This window comes from Myodes glareolus, chromosome 9 (assembly GCF_982192425.1).
Source record: "Myodes glareolus chromosome 9, mMyoGla1.1, whole genome shotgun sequence".
Taxonomy (NCBI): Eukaryota; Metazoa; Chordata; class Mammalia; order Rodentia; family Cricetidae; genus Myodes; species Myodes glareolus.
Genome location: NC_142034.1, coordinates 7,478,942 through 7,500,251, shown reverse-complemented (window position 1 = coordinate 7,500,251; position 21,310 = coordinate 7,478,942). Strand labels below are relative to the sequence as shown.

Below are 21,310 nucleotides of genomic sequence, written 5' to 3'. Positions count from 1 at the left end.
TCAACCCAGCCATGAAACCTTCAACCTACAATATGTCCAGCTTGCAAGGTGTGCTGGGGAAAAGGTGGCACAGAACCTGTGGGAGTGGCCAACCAATAATGACTGGTCTGGCTTGAGGTCCACAACATGAGAGGGAGCCCAACCCTGACATTGTATGGGTGGCCAGGAAAAGACGCTGGCCAGCCCAGAGACCCAGAATAGAACCAAAAATGACTGGCAGAAAAAAGTCAATGAAATGATTCCTAGTGGTAGTCTACTATACCTATAGACTGTCACCTAGCCCAATTGTAGTTAGAGAGACATTGTCCAGCAACTGACAGTCACAGATGCAGAGGCCCACAGCCAAACACTAGGCTAAGCCAGTGGAACCCTGAAGAAGAGGGAGATGAAGGGTTCTAGGAGCCAAAGGGGTTGAGGTCACCGTGAGAACATGGGCCATAGAATCAATTAAGCAGAATTCATAGAGCTTCACAGAGACTGAAGCGATAATCAAGGACCCTGTATGGTCTGAGCCAGGTCCTCTTCACATACATTATGGTTGCATGACTTGATGTTCTTGTGGGACTCCTAACAGTAGAAATGGGAGGCAACTCTGACTCTTTTGTCTGAGCTTGGGACCCTTTTCCTCCTACTGTACCACCTCATCCAGCCTTAATATAAGAGTTTGTGCCTAGTCTTATTGTAATTTGCTATGCTGTTCAGTTAATATACCTGGAAGGCCTGCTCTTTCTTTTTTAAGGGAAGCAGAAGAGTGGGTCTAGGGGAGAGAGGATGGGGGTTGGAGGCGAGGAGGCAGGAGAAATTGTGGTTGGGATGTAATGTATGTGAAGAATAAAAATGAAAATTTCAAAAGAGCACTTGCTGCTCTTGCAGAAGACTCATATTTGGCTCCCAGCGCCTACATGGAGACTCACAACCATCCATAACGCTAGTCCCAAGGAATCTGATGCCCTCTTCTGACCTCTGGGGACACCAGGCATGCATGCACATGGTGCACAGACAAATATGCAAGCAAAGCTCTGTTGGCACAAAATAAATCTAAGTTCTTTAAAAGAAATAATGTTAATAGTCAAAGAAACTGGGTCTTTCTTTCCTTACTGATGGGAAAATAAGATAACATTGCCATGCTGGAATAGTTGGGTTATTCATTATAAAACTAAACATGGACTCATTATATATCTTAGCAGCTGTACAAGCATACACTGGAGAAGTAAAAGAGCATAATCATATAAAAGAAAACATGTGTGAATGTGGATAACAGTTTTATTTGTAAAGGAAATGATCCGAATACTGCAGTGAACAAGTGGTTAAGCTGTTGTGAATCTATTCCATTATACAGTGGAATAATACCCAGTAACAAAGAGGAATGAATTATTTCTAAGTACATCTGCTTGTACGGCACAATGGAATAATACCCAGTAATAAAGAGGAATGAATTATGACTAAGTATATCTCCTTGTGTGGATCCCAAAGGCATCGTAATTACTGAGGGAGTGGGAAAGCTGATCTCAAAATATGACACTGAAATGCTTCCATTTCCAGAACATTCTCAAAGTGACAAAACCAGAGTTGGAGAGTATACCAGTGGTCTCTAGCGGGCAGTCGTGAGACAGAGTGGCATGAAGTAGGCTTTGTGATGATGAAGCAATTCTCTGTTTTGACCATGATGGCTTACATAGCTGTACATGTAGGACAACAGTGCATAATTAAACGTGCATGCAAATGAACACAAGTGAAAACTGTTGAGAGCTGATAAGGGCTGCAATCCCATTCACAATATGGTACTAGCACCAGCTGCTGCTGCTGCTGCTGCTGCTGCTGCTGCTGCTGCTGCTGCTGCTGCTGCTTCTTCTTCTTCTTCTTCTTCTTCTTCTTCTTCTTCTTCTTCTTCTTCTTCTTCTTCTTCTTCTTCTTCTTCTTCTTCTACCTCTACTCCTCCTCCTTCCTCTTCCCCCCCTCTCCACACAAACACACACACACACACACACACACACACACACACACACACAGTATGCCACCACTAGGGGAAGCTGGCGAAGGGTTCATAGGACTCTGCACTATAGGCACTAGGTCTCTAGAGGTTCCACTGACTGTGCATGTCAAGTTCAGTGTCCCCCTTCATCTTAACTCAGTTCTGCCTTTTTACATCACCTTCCCTCCTGAAACATTCATGGTTGGCGCAAAGAGCCTCTGTGGTCTCTGTCCTTGGTCCTGAACGCTTACTTCAGTTGCTTCACCTCACTTCCAGAGCTCTGTTCTTGGTCCTGAATGCTCACCTGGTAATTTCACCTATCTCTGGGCACACCAGCTATTCTCTCCCTGTTTCTTTCTCTCCAGCCCTCAATATTCTGCTAGCCCACACCTCTAAGCTCTTCGCTGACACCCTCTGTCTGATAATGCAGTCACTAGCCTCTGCATCATTCAAACTTTCCCCTCTCTTTCCCACACTAATCTCTCTTCTATTACATCCAGGATCTTGGTGTGCTCAAGTGTAACCAATGTTCAGAAAAAAATACAAGCAAGAGTTGATGCTGAATCCAAACACTCCATCTGAACTTCTAGAAGAAAAGCTTCACCATGCTGGACTGACAGACATGCTTCACCCTAAGAAACTACATATATGGTGTGCTCTGTCAGCGTGTGGAGGCTCCATGGAGAACTATCATTGTGAGAGTTACCTCCCTGGGTCTTTACATCCACTTATGATGCTCCTATACATGTGTCCTCCCTTTGGAAATGAATACCACTAACTCAAGGCAGGCTTGAGCCTGAGGGTGGAGAGAGAGGTCTGACCTGAATGTCTGGGGTAAATGGAGATGGTGATGCTGTGGCTAAGCCTGTGAGGCCCCCTGCAAAGAGCATCAAGGATGGAGATGCTGATGCTGTGGCTAAGCCTGTGAGGTCCCCTGCAAAGAGCATCAAGGATGGAGATGCTGATGCTGTGGCTAACCCTGTGAGGTCCCCTGCAAAGAGAATTAAGGAAGAAACTGGCAAGCAGTCAACAAATCGGCCACGTTCTGAGCTGAGGAAGTCCAGTGGATGCCCAGACGATGTGATATCTCCTCACCACTGGCCCCACACCTGTCTCTGGATATCTGTCTTTCTCCCCAAGGTGGACTCAGCCAATTTCTAAAATGAACAAAGATGGACCCTCAGTTAACACTATGCACAGAAGACCCCCCAGAAATATTGAGTGGCATCAGGGCACTCACTGTCTCTTTCCCTACTGATGATATGGAAAAGAAAAACACTTGAGCTTCACTTTCAAGCTATTTTCAGTCCAGCCAAGCACATGCCGAACTCGGACACACGCTCTCTGGTCATGGGGACATAAGGAGACCTCAAGATCATGGTGAGCTAAAAGGATCAGACAAGGAAAAAAATGCTGTGTGTTTGAAAGAGTGGGCAGTGAAGATGCTCAGATAGAAACCAAATCCTCTGGGATTTGTTCTAGAAGAGAGATCATGACCCAGGATCCAAGTCTAATAGAAACATGTTCCTCAGGGAACCTCTTCACTGCAGGAAGGAGGTGGCTGTTGCCATTGGAGACAATGACCTGAGATGTTTTTATGTCACAGTGATCAAGAGGCTAGGCTTGTATTCAAGAACCTTCTAGAGAATTCTTATCCTTTGGATAAGCTGACGTGAGAGCACAATCCAAGAAATCTAGCAAAGGGGGGAAAGGGGGGGCCTCCAACATAGGGCCCAGAGAAGTCTTGTTCCCATTTTGGGATTGGTGGGGGATGTTTGAGACTGTCTCATTATGTAGCCCTGGCTGTCCCGGAACTCACTATGTAGACCAAGCTGGCCTCGAATCCACAGAGCCTCACCTGCCTCCGCCTCTCCAGCACTGGGATTAAAAGTGTGTGCCATTACTGCCAGCCTTGTTCCCTCTTTAATGCTGAGGACTCTACAGGAGTCAGATATCTAAGACTCATAGATAGTCAAGATCCTCCCTTGAGATGAGGGAATAGTGAAGTCCAGAATGCAAACACTGCTGCCTCCACGCAGAATCAGGGCTGAGTCCCTCCCAGGGCATTCCTGGGATGTTTCCATAGCTCTTGGGTAGCTCATTCTAAATTCCCCCCAGGGATCTTCTGAAGCCTGTTCACCCAGAAGACAGCACAGAGCATGCTCAGAAACAGTGGTAGCTTCAGAAAGACCAGGACCTGGAAGTGGATGCTGCTGAGCAGGGACCTGTGGGCACATGAGGATGGACAATGAGTTCAAGGGGAGGTTCCAGGACCCATCCGACTCCTCCCACATACCCTAATGCTTGCCTCAGAATCCCAAATGATCCAGAATCAGGCTAGGAAATGACTTAAAGAAGTCTGCTCTTGTGGTCCCACCACCCCATCTCTTGTTGAGGAGAGGTGAATGGTGAAGACAGGAAAGGGTTCTAGGTAGACACAGTTTTCTAGACACATGACCCGGAGATACCTACTGTCTCCCACTTATTAATTGAGTTTATTGGTGGTAGGGCAGAGTTCGCATAGCTCAGGCTGGCTTCCTGATGCGGTCACAACTTTGAACCTCTGTGTCTTTTGTGGTTTATTCTCTGGTGCACATTGCAGGTGTATACTACAGTACCCAATCTGGGGATCGAACTCTGGGCTTTGTGCATGTTAGGCAAGCACTCTAGCAACTAAACCATGTCCCCAGCCTTCAGTTGACTTCTTGAAACTAGTTCTCCTGAATTTCCCTCCCCATTCGAGGCCTAGAGGCACTGTCTGGGTCAGGCTTTCTATTACTGCAATGAAACACCATGACCAAAAAGCAAGCTGGGGAGGAAAGGGTTTATTCTGCTTACACTTCAGCATTGCTATTTATCACTACAGGAAGTCAGGGCAAGACCTCAAGTAGGGCAGGAACCTGCAGACAGGAGCTGATGCAGAGACCATGTGGTATAGGAAGTCCTTCTGTCTTTGTGCTGCTTTCATTGGTTAATAAAAAAAACTGCTTTGAGCCTGTTAATGGGGAAGAACTTATGGAGGCAGTGGGATGGAACTGAATGTTGGGAGAAAGGAGGCTGAGTCAGAGAGAAATGCCATGGGTCCGACTGAGACAGACGCTGGGAATTTTATCCGGTAAACCACTGCCACGTGGCAATACAGAGATGAATAGAAATGGGTTAAATTAATGTAAGAGTTAGCCAATAAGAAGTTAGAGCTAATGGGACAAGCAGTGGTTTAATGAATACAGTTTCTGTGTGATTATTTTGGTTCCGGGTGGCTGGGATGAACACGCAGCCACCCCCCTACAACAACCGTGGAGGAGTGCTGCTTACTGGCTTGCTCCCCATGGTCTGCTCATCTGGCTTTCTTACAGAAGGCAAGACCATTAGTCCAAGGGTGGCATCACCCACAATGGTCTGGTCCCTTCCCCGTCAGTGACTAATTAAGAAATGTCCTAGAGTCGGATCTTATGGAGGCATTTCTCAGTCGAGGTTCCCTCCTTTCAGGTGGCTCTAGTTTGTGTGTCAAGCTGACATGAGATTAGCTAGCACAGGCATCAGAGCTCTTTCTGAGTTCATGTGCCAGAGAATGAAGAACGAGCACAAACTTCAGCCTGGAGCTGAGCTTGCTCCTCATGAGCAGCTCCTAGGAGCAAGAACCCCAGCTGAACAAAGACCTTTGCATCTGTTTATTGTGGGGCTCAGAGATTGAACAAAGGTTGTTAGACCTGGTGGCAGGCACTCAGTGGCTACACTGAGTCACCTCCCTGGCCTTCAACTATGACTTTTGAAAGAGGCACAGAGCTTGGACTCCAAGTCTAGAGTCCAGTGGGGAGGGATAGAAAACAGAGGTGGGAATGGGAAGGATCTGTGACTACGAAACACAGACTCCGTTCTGAGCCTGTGTCCCTCCAGCCCCTCCGCCATACTTGGCATCCACATGTAGGCTTGGAGAATTTGAAAACTGATATCAGAGGGAATTGATTACCACTCAATAGTAAGGTCCCCTCAACGTGGGTGACACTGCCAGCCCCCAGAATCCTAAGCACCTGACTCTTTCTAGGCCTTGGATCCTTACCATACTTGGAGGAGGAACACCTCAATGATGCTAACCCTCAGGTGTCCAGCGTTCGCTAGTGGGAGGATGGGAGTTGTAGCTGGGAGTGTGGTCTCCACGGTAGTTGGGGCTGTTGGAGAAAAAGATGGACACCAGTTCACCGCGTGGTCCCAAGCCTGTGCTAAATCAGTATCTGTGTGGATCTGTCCAAGGCAAACCTCAGTCACATCGTGGGTTTGTCTCTCAGGGCTGAAAGAGCCTTCCTGCCAAAACGCTGGCCAATGTCTCATCTCAGATTTTCTTCCCATCCCCCTCTCGCTCCGCCTGAGGGAGGGCGGAAGGGTTTGCCAGGGGTCCCCCCTGCTTGGCGAGATGCCCATGAGAGGGAGTGTGGAAGAAAACAGCTCAGCTTATGGCCCAAAGATCCTCCCAGAGACCTTGAAGGGTTCTTAAGCATCCTTCATACCAGAACAATTAAAGGTCACTTTAACTCACAAGGCATTAGTGGCGTACGTCTTTAAGCCCAGTACTTGGGGGGCAGAAGCAGGAGGATCTCAGTGAGTTCAAGGGCAGCCTGGTCTACAAAGCAAGTTCCAGGACAGCCAGGACTGTTTCACAGAGAAATCCTGTCATGAAAAAACAACAACAACAACAACAACAACAAAATAATAATAATAAATGAATAAATTTTACCACTAAGGAGGAGTTAGATCATCCCTTGGCTCCTGCTAGAGACATTAGGTGTCGGGTCATTTGTGTGACCTATCCCTCAAAGCCCCTCCTATGGTGGATAGGTCAGCCATCTCTCCCCAACCCCACTGAGACAGGACAACACTCAGAGGCACACTTCAAGACGATACCCACCCATGTCCCAAGCCCAAACACTTCCTAAAAGCTATAGAGCCGCATAGTCTTACCTGGTAAAACATGTACCTTTACAAGGACTGCTAGGTCACGTGACCAGGAATCCCAGATAAAGAAAGTCTGAATCTTGCACCAGTAAGATCCAGCATCATCCAGGCTGAGGTCCTCCATGGTCACTGTCACGGTGAAGTTCTCAGCATGGTCTCTGATGGACACTCGGCCATTCCTTTTTTCCTCCCCGTTTCCTTTGATTTCCACAAGAGTTTCGCATTCTGTGTCGTGCGGTCCTCGACACCAGTATTTCACGTGGTCCTTGTACGACTCTCCGTATTGACACTGCACCTGGAGAGAGCCTCCCACGTAGCCAGACACAGAGTCAGGGCCGGTCAGAGAGAAGCAGCCTAGAAAACATAAGCCCGACTTGAGGCCTCCTTCCCGATGGGCCCGGAAGGAACTTTTTCTGAGGCAAGGGGAGATCCGGGAAGAGGACTCGGAGGGACATTTGCACGTGGGACCCAAGCCAAATGGACTAGAGTCTGTGGCAGAGACAAGAAGAAACCTGTCCCCAGTGGAGACTTGGCACCAAGTGACCACACAGGGACCCCGCCTTTAGGGACGGTTAAGTGAGGTCAAGGCTGGCATAAAGTTTGATCGCATGCAAGTCACTTCCTCTGGCCTCAAGTTTCCGCATTCTGGAATCTTCTGCAAGTCCAATTTGGTCTTCAAAAATTCTACTTCTAAATTGCATGTGGAGGAGGCTTCCTCATATCCAGGAGGCTAAGACAAGGGGATTTTGAGTTTGAGGACAGCCTCACCTACATAGTAATTTCAAGCCAGCCTGAACTCCATAGCAGAGCATCTCAAAACAAACAAACAGAAAAACCTGATTTACTCCACTATTGCAACCAGGCTGTGTGCCCTGCCATAAGTTACTTCGTATTGTGTAAAATACTTTTCCAGACTGTGTCTTGCCATGAGAGACTATATATATGCATGTGTATATTGGTTTTTTTCGAGACAGGGTTTCTCTGTGTAGTCCTTGTTGTCCTGAAACTCTCTCTGTAGACCTGTCTGGTCTTAAACTCACAGAAATCCTCCTGTCTCTGCCTCACAAGTACTGGGATTAAAGGTGTGTGCCATCACTGCCTAGCAAGACTCTATTTTTTATGTTTCTTAGTTATACTTCTTTTTTAACTGATTTTATTACTTTATAAATAATACCAATCAAAATTTCCACTTCCTCCCCTCCTACTACTTCCCTCCTGCTCTCCCACACATATTCCCTCCCTCCCCCTCCAGTCCTAAGAGAGGGCCAAGGCCCTCCCCACTATATCTAGGCTTAGGAAACTGTGCATCCAAATAGACTAGGATCCTGAAAAGCCAGTACACGAAACAAATCCCAGTGCCATTATCATTGGAATCTCAGCCTGCCCCAATTGTCAGCCACATTCAGAGGGTCGAGTTTGATCCCATGCTCGTTCAGTCCCAGTCCAGCTGAATTTGGTGAGCTCCCATTAGCTCAGGCACACTGTCTCAGTGGGTGGACCAACCCCTCGTGGTCCTGACTTCCTTGCTCATATTCTCCCTCCTTCTGCTCTTTAAACTGGACCTTGGGAGCTCAGTCCAATGCTCCAGTGTGGGTCTCTGTCTCTATCTGTCGCCAGACAAAGGTTCTATGGTGATATTCAAGATAGTCATCAGTCTGACTATGGGACAAGGCCATTTCAGGCAACCTCTCCTCCACTGCCCAGGGTCCTAGCCGTGGACTCCTGGGAACCCCTCCAGAGCCAAGCCTCTTGCCAACCCGAAAATGGCTCCCTCAATTAAGATATCTCCTTCTCTGCTCCCATATCTTTTCTTCCTCCATCTCAACCATCCCACTCCCCCAAGCTCTCCCCAATCTCCAAAATATATAAAAAACTCAAGAAACTAGACATTAAAATTCTAAATAGCCCAATTAAAAAATGGGGTACTGAACTGAACAGATAATTCTCAACAGAAGAATTTCAAATGACCAAAAGATACTTAAGGACATGTTCAACTTCCTTAGCTATCAGGGAAATGCAAATCAGAACAACTTTAAGATACCATCTTACACCTGTCAGAATGGCTAAAATCAAAAACACCAAAGATAGCCTATGCTGGGGAGGATGTGGAGTGAGGGGAACACTCATCCATTGCTGGTGGGAATGCAAACTTGTGCAACCACTTTGGAAATCAGTGTGGCGGTTTCTTAGGAAATTGGAAATCAGCCTACCTCAGGATCCAGCAATTCCACTCTTGGGAATATATCCAAGAGATACCCAATCATACTACAAAAGCATTTGTTCAACTATGTTCATAGCAGCATTATTTGTAATAGCCAGAACCTGGAAAAAAAAAACTAGATGCCCCTCACTGGAAGAATGGATAAAGAAAGTGTGGCACATCTACACATGAGAGCACTACTCAGCAGTAAAAAACAATGATATCTTGAATTTTGCATACAAATGGATGGAAATAGAAAACACTATCCTGAGTGAGATAACCCAGACACAAAAATATAAATATGGTATACACTCACTCATTAGTGAATTCTAGTCACAAAAAAAAGGACATTGAGCCTATAGTTTGTGATCCTAGAGAAGCTAAGTAATAAGGTAAATTCAAAGAAAAACATATAGTTATCCTCCTGGAAAATGGAAGCAGACAAGATCACTAGACAAAAGTTGGGAGCATGGGGGTGGGGGTTGGAGAAAGGGGAGAGGGGGAGAGAGAGGGAAGAAGACTCTATTTTTAAAAAAAAAAAAATTTATAGCCAGGCAGTGGTGGCGCACGCCTTTAATTCCAGCACTTGGGAGGCAGAGGCAGGCAGATCTCTGTGAGTTCAAGACCAGTCTGGTCTATAAGAGCTAGTTCCAGGACAGGCTCTAAAGTTGTAGAGAAACCCTGTTTTGAAAAAAAGAATTATGATGTATTTTATGTATGTAGTGTGCACACCCACAGAGGTCAGAAGAGAAGCCCTGGAGCTACAGTTACCGATGGCTGTGAGCCTCCATGTGGGTTCTAAGAACCAGTCTGGGTCCTCTGTGAGAGCAAGGAGTGCTCTTAATCACGGAGTAGTCTACTCAGTCCCGAGGAGCCGCACTTTGCAGGCAGCTTGTAACGATTTGAGGATGGAGGAAAACTGCGCACTCCAGAGTGGACACAGACGCCAGCGTCCGCACCACCCACATGGCCCAGGCCGATAGCGGACATATTCCTAGAAGGAGAAAGAGGCCACCCTAAAGATGTGGTAAGCTGAGACTGTAGGGGTAGGGTACACTCTCATAGCCAGTGCTAAGAGCTCCGTGGAGGTGGATCTAAGCTTCATTTTCCATTCTTGTAATTGCTGAAGGGACACTAGGCCCCTCAAACATGTGTCTCTGGCAGGCTTCCCTTTTCTCCCCATTCCCTCTGTCTTGCTAAAAATCATTAGATTGCATTCCTAAAGCTAGCTGTCAAGGCCTATTCCCTTATTCGGGGCCACTTCCTCCTCCTGAGGCTGAATACCAAGATCCAGTAATCAAAAGCCCCCTTTGGCTCTCCTAATTAACACGCCCAATTAAAATTAAACAACTCATCCTAACGCGAGGGTCCCCCTTTACCTTTATAAATAGGTGTTGAGCCCTGTGTCGTATCTGTCTCCTCTCTATCCAGAGGCAGCCTTTGGGCACCCCTCCCCCCTTTCCCTCGCCACCTCTCTCCTTTACCATACATCCTAGTCCACTCTAACACAGACCTCCCCGTCCTGCAAGGTCATTTGCTGCTGTTTTCCGCCTGAGTCAGGTGCAGTTTCTTTAACTTTTCTTCCCAGCTTAATAAAGGCTCTCTCTGTGAAACAGGTGTTTGAGTGCAGTCAGTGCCTACTCTGAGGTTCAGGAGGAAGTCCCCATGGTGTGGGTGGGGTCTCCTTTAATTGCCTCTAACTATGTGTCTGTAAGATGGGGACATTGCTGCCTTCCCTGCCTAGGCCACAAGTGGCTCAAAGGCTAAAATGGCGTTAACATCTACTGCAGGCTCCACAGGCTGCTGAGAACACATGGTTCTCAACATTCTGCACTTCAATTATTTCTTCTTTTGTTAGTTTTTCCACTAAAAATGATTACTATTTCATTAAATATTAAAATTATCAGGGGCATGGTGATGCACGCTCTTAATCTCAGCACTCAGGAGGCAGGGGCAGGTGGAACTCTGTGAATTTGAGGCCAGCCTGGTCTATAGAGTGAGTTCCAGGACAGCGAAGGCTGTTGCACAGAGAAACTCTGCCTCAAACAAACAAACAAACAAAACCCTAAAAACAAAAATTATGCCTTCTGAAAGAGAAGGCTCTATGTGAACCATCTTCGAAAGGTCTCATGCTGGTTCAAAACCACATTTGCTGAACCAAGCATCTCAGTGAGACTTGGTGTCGTCTCGACCAGAAGACAGCGGATGACGGAACTGAACAGTATCTTCAGTGTGGTGTGAGAGCCTGAGTCAGCTGAGGGCATGGCGACTCTGACTGCACGAGTCTGGGGAGCCAGACTGTTGGGTAAAATAGAATTTTACCCAGATTCCAATCTGAGCATTTGTACAATATTCACGCCTCCGGATGGGGATTACCTTCCTTCTCCAGGCTCCTCACCACCAGGCAGTGGGCCATGGTGGTGTTCTCAGCGCCTCCACACAGCCAGTGGGGCACCTCAAGCCAGAGGCCAGGACTCTGGTAACCACTGATCCAATCAAACCTAAGAACCTTCCAGAATTTGCAGGAGGGAACCTACCTCTCTACTACATAGCAACAGGGCCAGGACAGAAATGCCTTTTGCGTTTTTGTTTTTGAGACAGGGTTTCTCTATTGTAGCCAAATCAGCGCTGCCCTGGAGATCTTGCCTCTGCCTCATGAGTGCTGGGATCGAGGCATGAGGCATCACACGCAGGGCGTTATTTTATTTAATATGATGTCCTCAGGTTCATTCGTGTTTTGATAAATATCAGGACTGATCTGAGCATTGCAAAATGTGTACATACATCAAAATAGCATATTGTACCCCATAAGTGTGTGCAATCATCTTGTCAATCAAATAAAATTCTAATGACACTGCAAACCTGGAAGTGTGGACCACACAGAATACAATGAATAGAAGTTCTAGTTTCTGCCTGGAATACCGGGACCCAGAGCTGTATGGCCCAGAGGCCTAGGATAGAACTAGAGAAAAAATGTCAATGACGCCTAATGACATTCTGCTATGCTCATAGATTAGTTCCTAGCCCAGTTGTCTTCAGAGGGCCTTCATCCAGCAACTGCTGGAAATAGATGCACAGACCCTCAATCAAACATTAGGCCAAGTTCAGGGAATCTTGCTGAAGAGAGGGAAGAAGGATTGTAGGAGCCAAAGGGGTCAAGGACATCACAAGAAAACCCTCAGTACCAACTAACATAGGCTCATGGGGGCTCACAGAGACTGAACCAACAACCAGGGAGCCTGCATGGGACTGACTTAGGCCCTCTGCATACATGTGACAGTTGTGTAGATTGGTCTTCTTGTGAAACTCCATCAGTGGGAACAGGGACTGTCTCTGACTCTTTTGCTGGCTTGTGAGACCCTACTCCTCATACTGGGTCCCCTTGCCCAGCCTCCATACAAAGGGAGGTGCTTAATCTTACTGCAACTTCATAGGCCATGTTTTGCTGATGTCCATGGGAGGCCTGCCCTTTTCTGAATTGTAAAGGAGAAGCAGTGAATTAGGAGCTCAGAGGGGAGGTGGGGGAGGGGCTGGGAGGAGAGAAGGGAGAGGAAACTGTGGTCCAGATGTAAAATAAATAAATATGTTTTTTAAAAAAGAAGTTCTAGTTCCTCATTGAATTTTTGCTTCTTTGTTGGTGGGGGCATGGTGTTATTAGAGGTCAGAGGACGACTGTGGGGGTCAGCTCTCTCCTTCCATTTTGTGGACTTCAAGGGTCAGACTCAAGGCTTGTCTGGCCAGCGCTCGCACCGTGAGCCGGCTCGCTGGCACTGGCTGTAGGCCTTTTATTTTGGTTTTGTTGTTGTTGCTGTTGTTGTTTGGGTTTGTTTTTCTTTATCTTTCTTTTCTTTCCTCCTCCTCCTCCTTTTCCTTTAGACAAGGTCTCCTTGGTAAGCCAAAGCTAGCCTCAACTTCACAGTCCTCTTGCCTCAGGCCTTTGAGCGCTAGGACTACCGGGTGTGCACCACCCCGCCTGACTATTTCTGTTGGTTTTATATCAGAAACCACTTCCTTTCTCTTGGCCTTTCCCATACCTACTCTGGAATTGTCCCGACCATCTTTCTTTCTATCCTTTTCTCGTTCCCCATTCTCAGGCTTACGATATAAAGCCTTGTGGGTCTCCTCTGGGCATACCAAATGACTGACTTTCCCCAGACCATGTTTACAACCTGGGGTGGGTGCAGTGGGTGGAGAGGAATTCTGTGGAAGAGGAGGGCAATATGCCACAGCTGAGATGCAGGAGAGTGCATTTTATGTCAGTACAATTAGTTCAATTTTAAATCTGGGTGTAAGCGCTTGCCCGCCTAGGCGCAGATGCACCCCTGGTGAAAAGGTGAATGGGCTGGATGGGGATGCCAGCCAGCTCCTGAAGGGCGGGCAAAAGAGGGTCTCATCTTCCGTTTAACTACACTGAGCTACAGCACTTGGGTAATTCTGTCAGGTGTAAACAAGCTTACTCAAAGAAGCAGGAGTGGTCCTGCTTCGTGGTGTTTGCTGGTTACTGTGGTGTCGATATTCTCATCATACCTGACTTTAAGCTGCCCTTTACTGTAGAGAAGGGAAAAGCCCGTAGTTGTCTCCCGTGTTCTGGGACAAGGCAGCTCCAACCATCAAAGTTTCCGAAATCTACTCCAGTAATTACAATATTTCCACCAACTCTCCAAACTGTATGAAGAGTGTATCATCATCATCACCACCTTCATCTTCACCATCACCATCATCATCACCATCATCATCACCATCACCATCACCACCATCATCATCACCATCATCATCATCATCACCATCACCATCACCACCATCACCATCACCATCACCACCATCATCTTCACCATCCTCACCACTATCATTATCACCATCACCACCATCACCACCATCATCATCACCATCATCTTCACCATCCTCACCACTATCATTATCACCACCATCATCACCATCACTGTCACCACCATCATCACCATCATCACCTTCAGTCAGGGCAGTTCAAGTGTCTCATAAGTGTGACACTACGAATCTAATAGTCTGACATAGCCTAAAGATCTAGATTTTGTTTTGTTGTTTGTTGTTTTATTGTTTTAAGCCAGGCATTTTCATGGAGCCAAAGCTGGCCTATGAACTAGCTACGTAGCTAAGGATGTCCTTAAGCTTCTGATCCTCCTGCCTCTGTCTCCCAATGGCTGACAGGTGTGTGATACAACTCCTGGTGAAAGATCTAGATCACAATGGTGGTGAGGGATCATGGAGATCATCTAGTCTCCTCTCACTTTACTCACAAGAAGGCTTTGTTTAGGGGCCATGAAGATGTCTCAGTGGTTTGCTGTGCAAACCTGGCTGTCATAGTTAGGTCCCTAGAAACCCCATAACGGTGGAAGAAGAGGACTGGCTCTACAAAACCAGCCTCTGACCCCGCTTTCCCACCCATAACCGCATACATGTGAATGAACACATGTCATTAAGAAAGGAAAGAATGTAAGCAAAGAGGTCAAGACCATGATGTGAAGCTGGACTGGGAAGGAACCAACCAGCACAGGACCAAACTAGACCACCTGAATGTGGGTGACAGTTGTACGGCTGGGGCAGACTGAGGGGACACTGGCAGTGGCACCAGGAATTATCCGTACTGCTTCTACCGGCTTTTGGGGATCCTATTCTCTTTGGATGGATACTTTGCTCAGCCTGGATATAGTGGGGAGGACCTTGGACCTTCCCCAAAGAAATGTGCCTTACCCTTTCTGGGAAGTGGATGGGGGGTGGAGTGGGGGAAGGTGAAGGGGATGGGAGGAGGGGAGGAACTTGGATTGGTATGTAAAATGAAAAAAGATAGTTTGTTTTTCTTTTTTTAAAAAAAAGGAAAGAAAAGCAAACTATGTGTGATCAGAATGGTCTCCTCCCTTTAAATCCTAGCCTTCCTCCATTGTTGGTGGGGGTGCAAACTTGTACAGCTGCTTTGGAAATCAGTATGGTGATTTCTCAGAAAATTAGGAAACAATCTACCTCAAGACCCAGCAATGCTGCTGTTGGGCATATACCCAAAAGACACTGAATCATACCACAAGGACATGTGCTCAGCTATGTTCATAGAAGCATTATTAGTAATAGCCAGAACCTTGAAGCAACCTAGATGCCCCTCAACAGAAGCATGGATAAAGTGGTACATTTACATGATGGAGTAATACACGGTGGTAAAAAGTAATGACATCTTAAAATTTGCAGACAAATGGGTGAATCTAGAAAAAAACGTATTGAGTGAGGTAACCCAGACCCAGAAAGACAAATATAATATGTATCCACTCATAAGTGGCTTTTAGACGTAAAGTAAAGAAAAGTCAATCTACAAACCACAACCCAGAGAAACTAGACAACAAAGAGGACACAAAGAGAGACATGCATGTATCTACATAGGAAGGTGAAAAAGACAAGATCTCCTGAGTAAATTGGGAGCATGGGAGTCACAGAAGGATAGAGGAGGAGAGAAAGAGAGGGGTGTGAAGAAAAATGTATAGCTCAATAAAAACAGTAAAAAATTAAATTTAAAAAATAAGTAAATCCTGGTCTTTAAATTCTATGTTCTGTTGAGTCCATTTAAAAAAAAAACAACAACAACCATAAAAACTCATCTGCAAGGATGAGAAATATTCTCTAATCTTCATCCTCAACTATTTCCCACAGGAAAATGTGTTTTCCTCCTTTTCTGTTTCTGTTTGTTTTTTTTTTAAAGAAAGAGGTCTCACCATGTAGACAAGACTGGTCTTTTTTTGCTCACAGAGATCCACCCTGCCCTTACCTCCCAAGTACTGGAATTAAAGGCATGTACCACCATGCTTGGCCCTTTTAAAGATTTTTTTCTTAAAGACAAGATCACACGATATAGTCAAGGCGGGCCTACAAGCTGCCAGGCTCCTGCCTCAGCCTCCTGTGTGCTGTGTTACAGGTGCACGCTATCACACCTGCTGTTGCATTATTTCTTACACACCTTTCTAACCTCTTTAAACCAAGCATCAGTAAGATGAAGCCTTTGCCACTTCTGCACTTCTCAGTCTTTAGGATCTCCATCTACACTTAATATAACTTATGGCTTCTCTGTTCAACACCTGTTCATCCATCAAGACTGACTTCTAAGAAGCCTCCATTCCTCTGAGAGCAAAACTAGGGGTCCCTGGTGTGGTCTATTTCTCCATGAATGTTCTTATTGTAGAAAGTCCCACACCATAGTAAAATTACTTGGCTGCCTCATTCAAATAGGACTCCCTTGACTGAGGAATTTGCTTATAGTTACAGTTTATAGTTAAATCCAGGCATGAAGTTAATAAAGGTTTGTAGAGTCCACGGAAGAATGTTGGAGATAGAGAAGTTGGGCGAATGGATGTGTCCGCTGCCCTTCTTCTGCTGACACCTCGATTCTGGCTTGAACCCAGGAATCTCATTCTCCCACCCTCTGCAAAACTAGGTTCACAGAAGCATAGACCCACTCACCTCGCAGGCAGAGAAGGAGCAGACCTGGGCCCAGCCACATGCTCCTGCCTCACTTGGTGCTGGCTGAGGAAAATACAGGTGGCCGCGGGAATCGAGGTGTGTTTGTGACAGAGCTCTGGCTTGTTCGAGATCTCCTTGTTCGAGATTTCTCTGGGTTTATATCTTATCTACTTCCTTCTCGCTCTGAACTACTTCCCAATTTAACAAAAGAGGAAGATGAGCAAGAGCCGCTCCAGGGAATGAACAGCTCCTCCGCGGGAGCCCACACAGCTGGACCTTCAGGAAAGCCAGATGCTGAGTGTGAAAACTCCAGCCCAGGAAATCCCTGCTTCTCCCACTCCACTTCTTGGTTAGTGCACTTCCTCGATCTCCATCGCTTTCCTTTGCTACGGTGATCAGCTTTGGGGTCATGAGTGCCCCCACTCAAAGAGCAGAGATGAACGCTTTGTGTTGCTCTCAACAGCCCAGCATCCCAGTATCCCTCCAGACCCAACCCTCTGACTTCCTGCGGGGCAGCACCACTTAGGTTATCATCAAGTGTTCAGCTAATTAGAACCAAGGTCGCCACCACTCAAGGTCCAGATTCCAGAGTCATGCCAACTCAAATCCTGCTTCCATCATTTTATAGCATCATTTATTTATCTACTGTGTGCACACATGCCACGGCGCGTGTGCTCTACTGTGTGCACACATGCCACAGTGCATGTGTTCTACTGTGTGCACACATACCACAGCACGTGTGTGGAGACCAGAGGACAACGTGAGGGAGTCAGTTCTCTCCTTCTACCACGTGAGGCTTGGGATCAAACTCAGGTGGCCAAGCTTGGCAGCAAGCACCTTTACCCTCTGAGCCAGCCCCCCATTTCTACTATGGGCTTAGCCATGTGCCCTTGAGCTTGCTGTGGAGTCATTCTTCCCCCCAGCGTCCTCCAGGGTCTTTGTTGCTGAAGCAGAAAAAGCAGGGCAATTTTTTCATTGTTGCCTTTGCTTATGTGTTATTCTTGGGCAAGTCCGTGTGTATGAAGCATATTTTATCTTCACCTGCATTGCTTCCGCTCGATTTCCACCCCACTAAATCCTTTTGTTCTTCTCGACAAGTCCCCCTCCTGTATGGAGTTTGTTTGTGTTTTGCTCTGTGACCCACTGAGTTCAATTACGGTTGCCTGCATAAGCGTGGGGTGAGAGGCTATTTACTGGAGCACAGACAGGCTTCCTCTTCCAGCAAAACAGTGATAATCCTTTTTAAATAGTTATTCATTTTTATTTTGATATATGTGTGCTTACCTGAATGTATGTCTGTGCGTTACATGAATGCTTGGTGCCCGGAAGGGACAGAAGAGGGCAAAGGATCCCCTGGAGATAGAGTTACAGACAGTTGTGAGCCACTATAGATGTGCTTAAAAGGGGAGATTTCAGGTCTCCCCACCAAGAAGATCTAACCAGGGACTGGAGAGATGGCTCATCAGTTAAGGCCACTTGTTGCTCTTTCAGAAGACAAGGGTTTTCAGTTCTCAGCACCATAAGGAAGCTCCCAAGTGTCTATAACTCCAGTTCTAGGGAATCCAGCACCTTTATCTGGCCTCTGTGGTTACCAGACATGAATACAGTGTACATACATTTACCTTCAGGCAAAACATTCATGCACATGAATAGAAACAAACAGATGTTTAAAACAAACAAACAAAATCAAACCAGTCTCTAGCTCTTTCCATTTGACGTGTGTGTGTGTGTGTGTGTGTGTGTGTGTGTAGCTCTATGCTTTTCCTTACCTAATCTGATCTCTAGAGTTGTTTATTCAAACTAAAACATATCACATAAATGCCTGAAATTCTCAAAGAATAAATTAAAAATTTGGAAACAAAACCAAATAGTTTTAAAGCAAAAAAAAAAAAAAATGGAAGCTTGGTGTGGTGGTGCATGCCTGTAATCCCAGCATTCCCAAGGTGGAGACTAAAAAATTGCTGTAAATTTCAGGGTTAACCTGGGCTCCAGAAGTGATTTATGGGCCAACCTAAAATACATAGCAAAACCCTGTCTCAAAAAAGAAAAAAAAAGCAATAAATAAATAACAATAAAGGAAATGGAAGGTAGCAAAGGCAAATATGATTTAAAACCCACAAAATAAGCCTAATGTGATGTCATCTCATTGTACCCCACATTCCATAGGCTTCAGTAGGTTTGGTACCTAAGAGCTTCCCCCAGAGGCTCATGGGAATTCTCCACAAATTGCAGACCTGAAGTTCTCATTTGCAGTGAGTCGAAGTCTGGAACTGGATCTATAAAAGGAGTGGAAGGCTACGAACAAGTGATGGTGTCAGCGCCCCCCCCCCATGGGGAAATGGCCTTGGGCTGTACACAACAGGGGTGGGGAGGGGGAATCCAAAAGTTGCACAATGAGAAAGAAGCAGGCAGCTGCTAGGCAAGGACCAACAATTGCGCTCCCTGCTGCAAGCCGGGATCCTCTCAGGGTCACTGCGGCCACAGAACAGTCAGTGAGGGGGCTCGTGGCAGCGCTGAGGTATCTGAGGGAGAGTCCGGAGTCACTGGAGAGTTTCCCAGAAGGACAGGCACTTAGGGCCAGCGAGACAGCTGTTCCCAGAAAGTGCCGTCCTTGGTGAGGGAGATCTGGAAGTAAATGGATCCTTCTTACAGGGCTGTGAGATGGCTCAGTCAGTAAGGTGCTCGTCGCGGAGGGGTACCAGCGTTCAGATTCCCAGCACTGACGCAGCTGTTTGCCAATAATGCTAGCAGCGGGAGGAAGAGAGGCAGGAGGAGCCCTGAGACTTGCTGACCAGCCAGTTTAGCTGAATCAGTGAGCTCCAGGTTCACTGAGAGACCATGTCACAAATAATAAGGTGGAGAGTAGCTGAGGAAGACACCAGCATCGACCTTTGGCCTCCGCATGCACACATGTGCACACCCATACCCAGCCACCCTTGCCAGCTTTTCTGATTTTTTCTTCTATTATGGAAAAGCCATAGAGGACAAAAAAAGGGGAGATATTTATAAAGAGTGTTCAGGCCAGACATGTTAGTACATGTTTTTAACCCCAGAATGCAGACTCAGGAGGCTGAGATGAACAGGTATCTATCAGTTCAAGGACAGCTTGATCAACATAGCGAGTTACAGAACGGCCAAGATCGCACAGTAATAACCCATCTCAAAATAAATAAATAGAAATACAGAGGCCACCTAGGAGATAAGAAGATACACACAGGGTCTGGAGAGATGGTTCAGTGGCCAAGAGCACCGGCTACTCTTCCAGAGGACCTGAGCTCAGTTCAGTGCCCGTCTGCTGTGTGCCATGTGTGTGCCATGTGTGCCATGACAGTTCCATATGATGTATCATTACATTTACCCTGGGCTTAGCCCATCCTCCATGCAAATGAAGTTTGACTATGTCTTTCCAAGAAATACTAAAAGCCCAAAACTTCCATGGGGTAAGCCCGCCCTGTCTTCCCAGTCCCCAGCCTCCGGCCACCTGCTTTGCCTGCCCTTTTCACAGGAGTTAATCCGACCACACTGCCTCCCTGTCTCCACTGAGATTCCCCAGCGTTCAGAGCAGCTGGGATCTATCCGTCCAGTCAGCAGCCCCACTATGTGCCAGTCTCTCTGTGTATGGAGCTGAAGGCGCAGTCTTGCTCTCAAGAGCTACACATACACACACACAACACACACACACACACAACACACACACATACACACACACAACACACACACACAACACACACAACACATACACACATACACACACAAAACACACACACACATACACACACACACAACACACACACACACATACACACACACAACACACACACAACACACACACAACACACACACACACATACACACACACAAAACACACACACCTGTCTTGCCCCTGGACCTCTCTGGGCAACCAGCCTGTCTGGTGGCTTTCCTTGGGTTTTTGATGAGCAGAGATCCCCTGCCCACCTAAGACTGGAGCTGAAACTCTAAACTCCCTTCTGTCTCGCCCTCTCACTCCCTAGCACAGCCCCACCCTCACACACTCGCTCCCCATCCCAGCTCAGGCCTCCCCCCACTAGCCCAGCACCAACCTCCCCACACTGGCCCAGAACCAGCAGCACCACCCTGCTTCTCTCCTCTGTGAACACTGGGGCTGGGCCTCCTGCCAACTGGATGGAATCACTCTTATTTTCTCCCCATTCTGTTACTTCCTCATCTCAGGAGTGGAAGCTACAGCTTCACAGAAACTTGAGGCAGGGAAACGGCAGAAACTTTGTGGTTTTGGGTCTCATAATAATTAACACAGGGCTCCCAGTTTCTAAAGGGTGGCCCGCAGCTTCCCCAAACAGACAAGCCACATTTACATGTATCACTGAGTCGTCAAATGCATGGGGCAAGCAGAATTACCTGCAGTCAGGACTGAAAATTTAACCCTCAGTTTAAAAAGTGCGTGTGTAGTTCTTGCATAGGCCGGAAGAGGGCGTTGATTCCCCCAGAGCTGGGGTTACAGGCGTTTGTGAGCCATTCAACATGGCTACTGGGAACTAAACTCAGGTCCTCTGCAACAGCGGTATGTACTGTTAACCACTGAGCCATCTCTCCACCTCCACACTAGCAAATCTTGGCAACACATTGCTGGCCCGGCCTGTGTAGCAAACACCATTGTTAACTGCACAACCTGTTAATGCGCGTTTTAGTTGGATTGCCACTGTGGGCACAAAGGC

At 46.8% G+C, this 21,310-nt stretch overlaps 1 protein-coding gene across 1 annotated transcript; it reads right to left on the bottom strand.

Annotated features, from left to right (window-relative positions):
• Positions 1-1,245: 1,245 nt before the first annotated feature.
• On the bottom strand, positions 1,246-16,774 carry Cd300e (CD300e molecule). The gene is made up of 4 exons (XM_048452073.3): positions 16,596-16,774; positions 6,929-7,276; positions 6,033-6,141; positions 1,246-4,197 (listed from the first exon to the last, which is right to left on the bottom strand). Exons 1-4 carry the CDS (start codon positions 16,633-16,635, stop codon positions 4,071-4,073), a joined length of 624 nt encoding a protein of 207 aa, XP_048308030.1. The 5' UTR covers positions 16,636-16,774; the 3' UTR covers positions 1,246-4,070.
• Positions 16,775-21,310: the final 4,536 nt, after the last annotated feature.

Bases quoted from the DNA above. Each gene is read 5' to 3' on its own strand.
- Cd300e (XM_048452073.3), bottom strand. From the start codon at position 16,635: ATGTGGCTGGGCCCAGGTCTGCTCCTTCTCTGCCTGCGAG. The intron at 7,277-16,595 runs GTGAGTGGGTCT...TATGTTTTCTAG, and splicing joins GCTCCTTCTCTGCCTGCGAG to GCTGCTTCTCTCTGACCGGC. The intron at 4,198-6,032 runs GTAAGGATCCAA...ATGTGCCCACAG, and splicing joins GTGTTCCTCCTCCAAGTATG to GTCCCTGCTCAGCAGCATCC.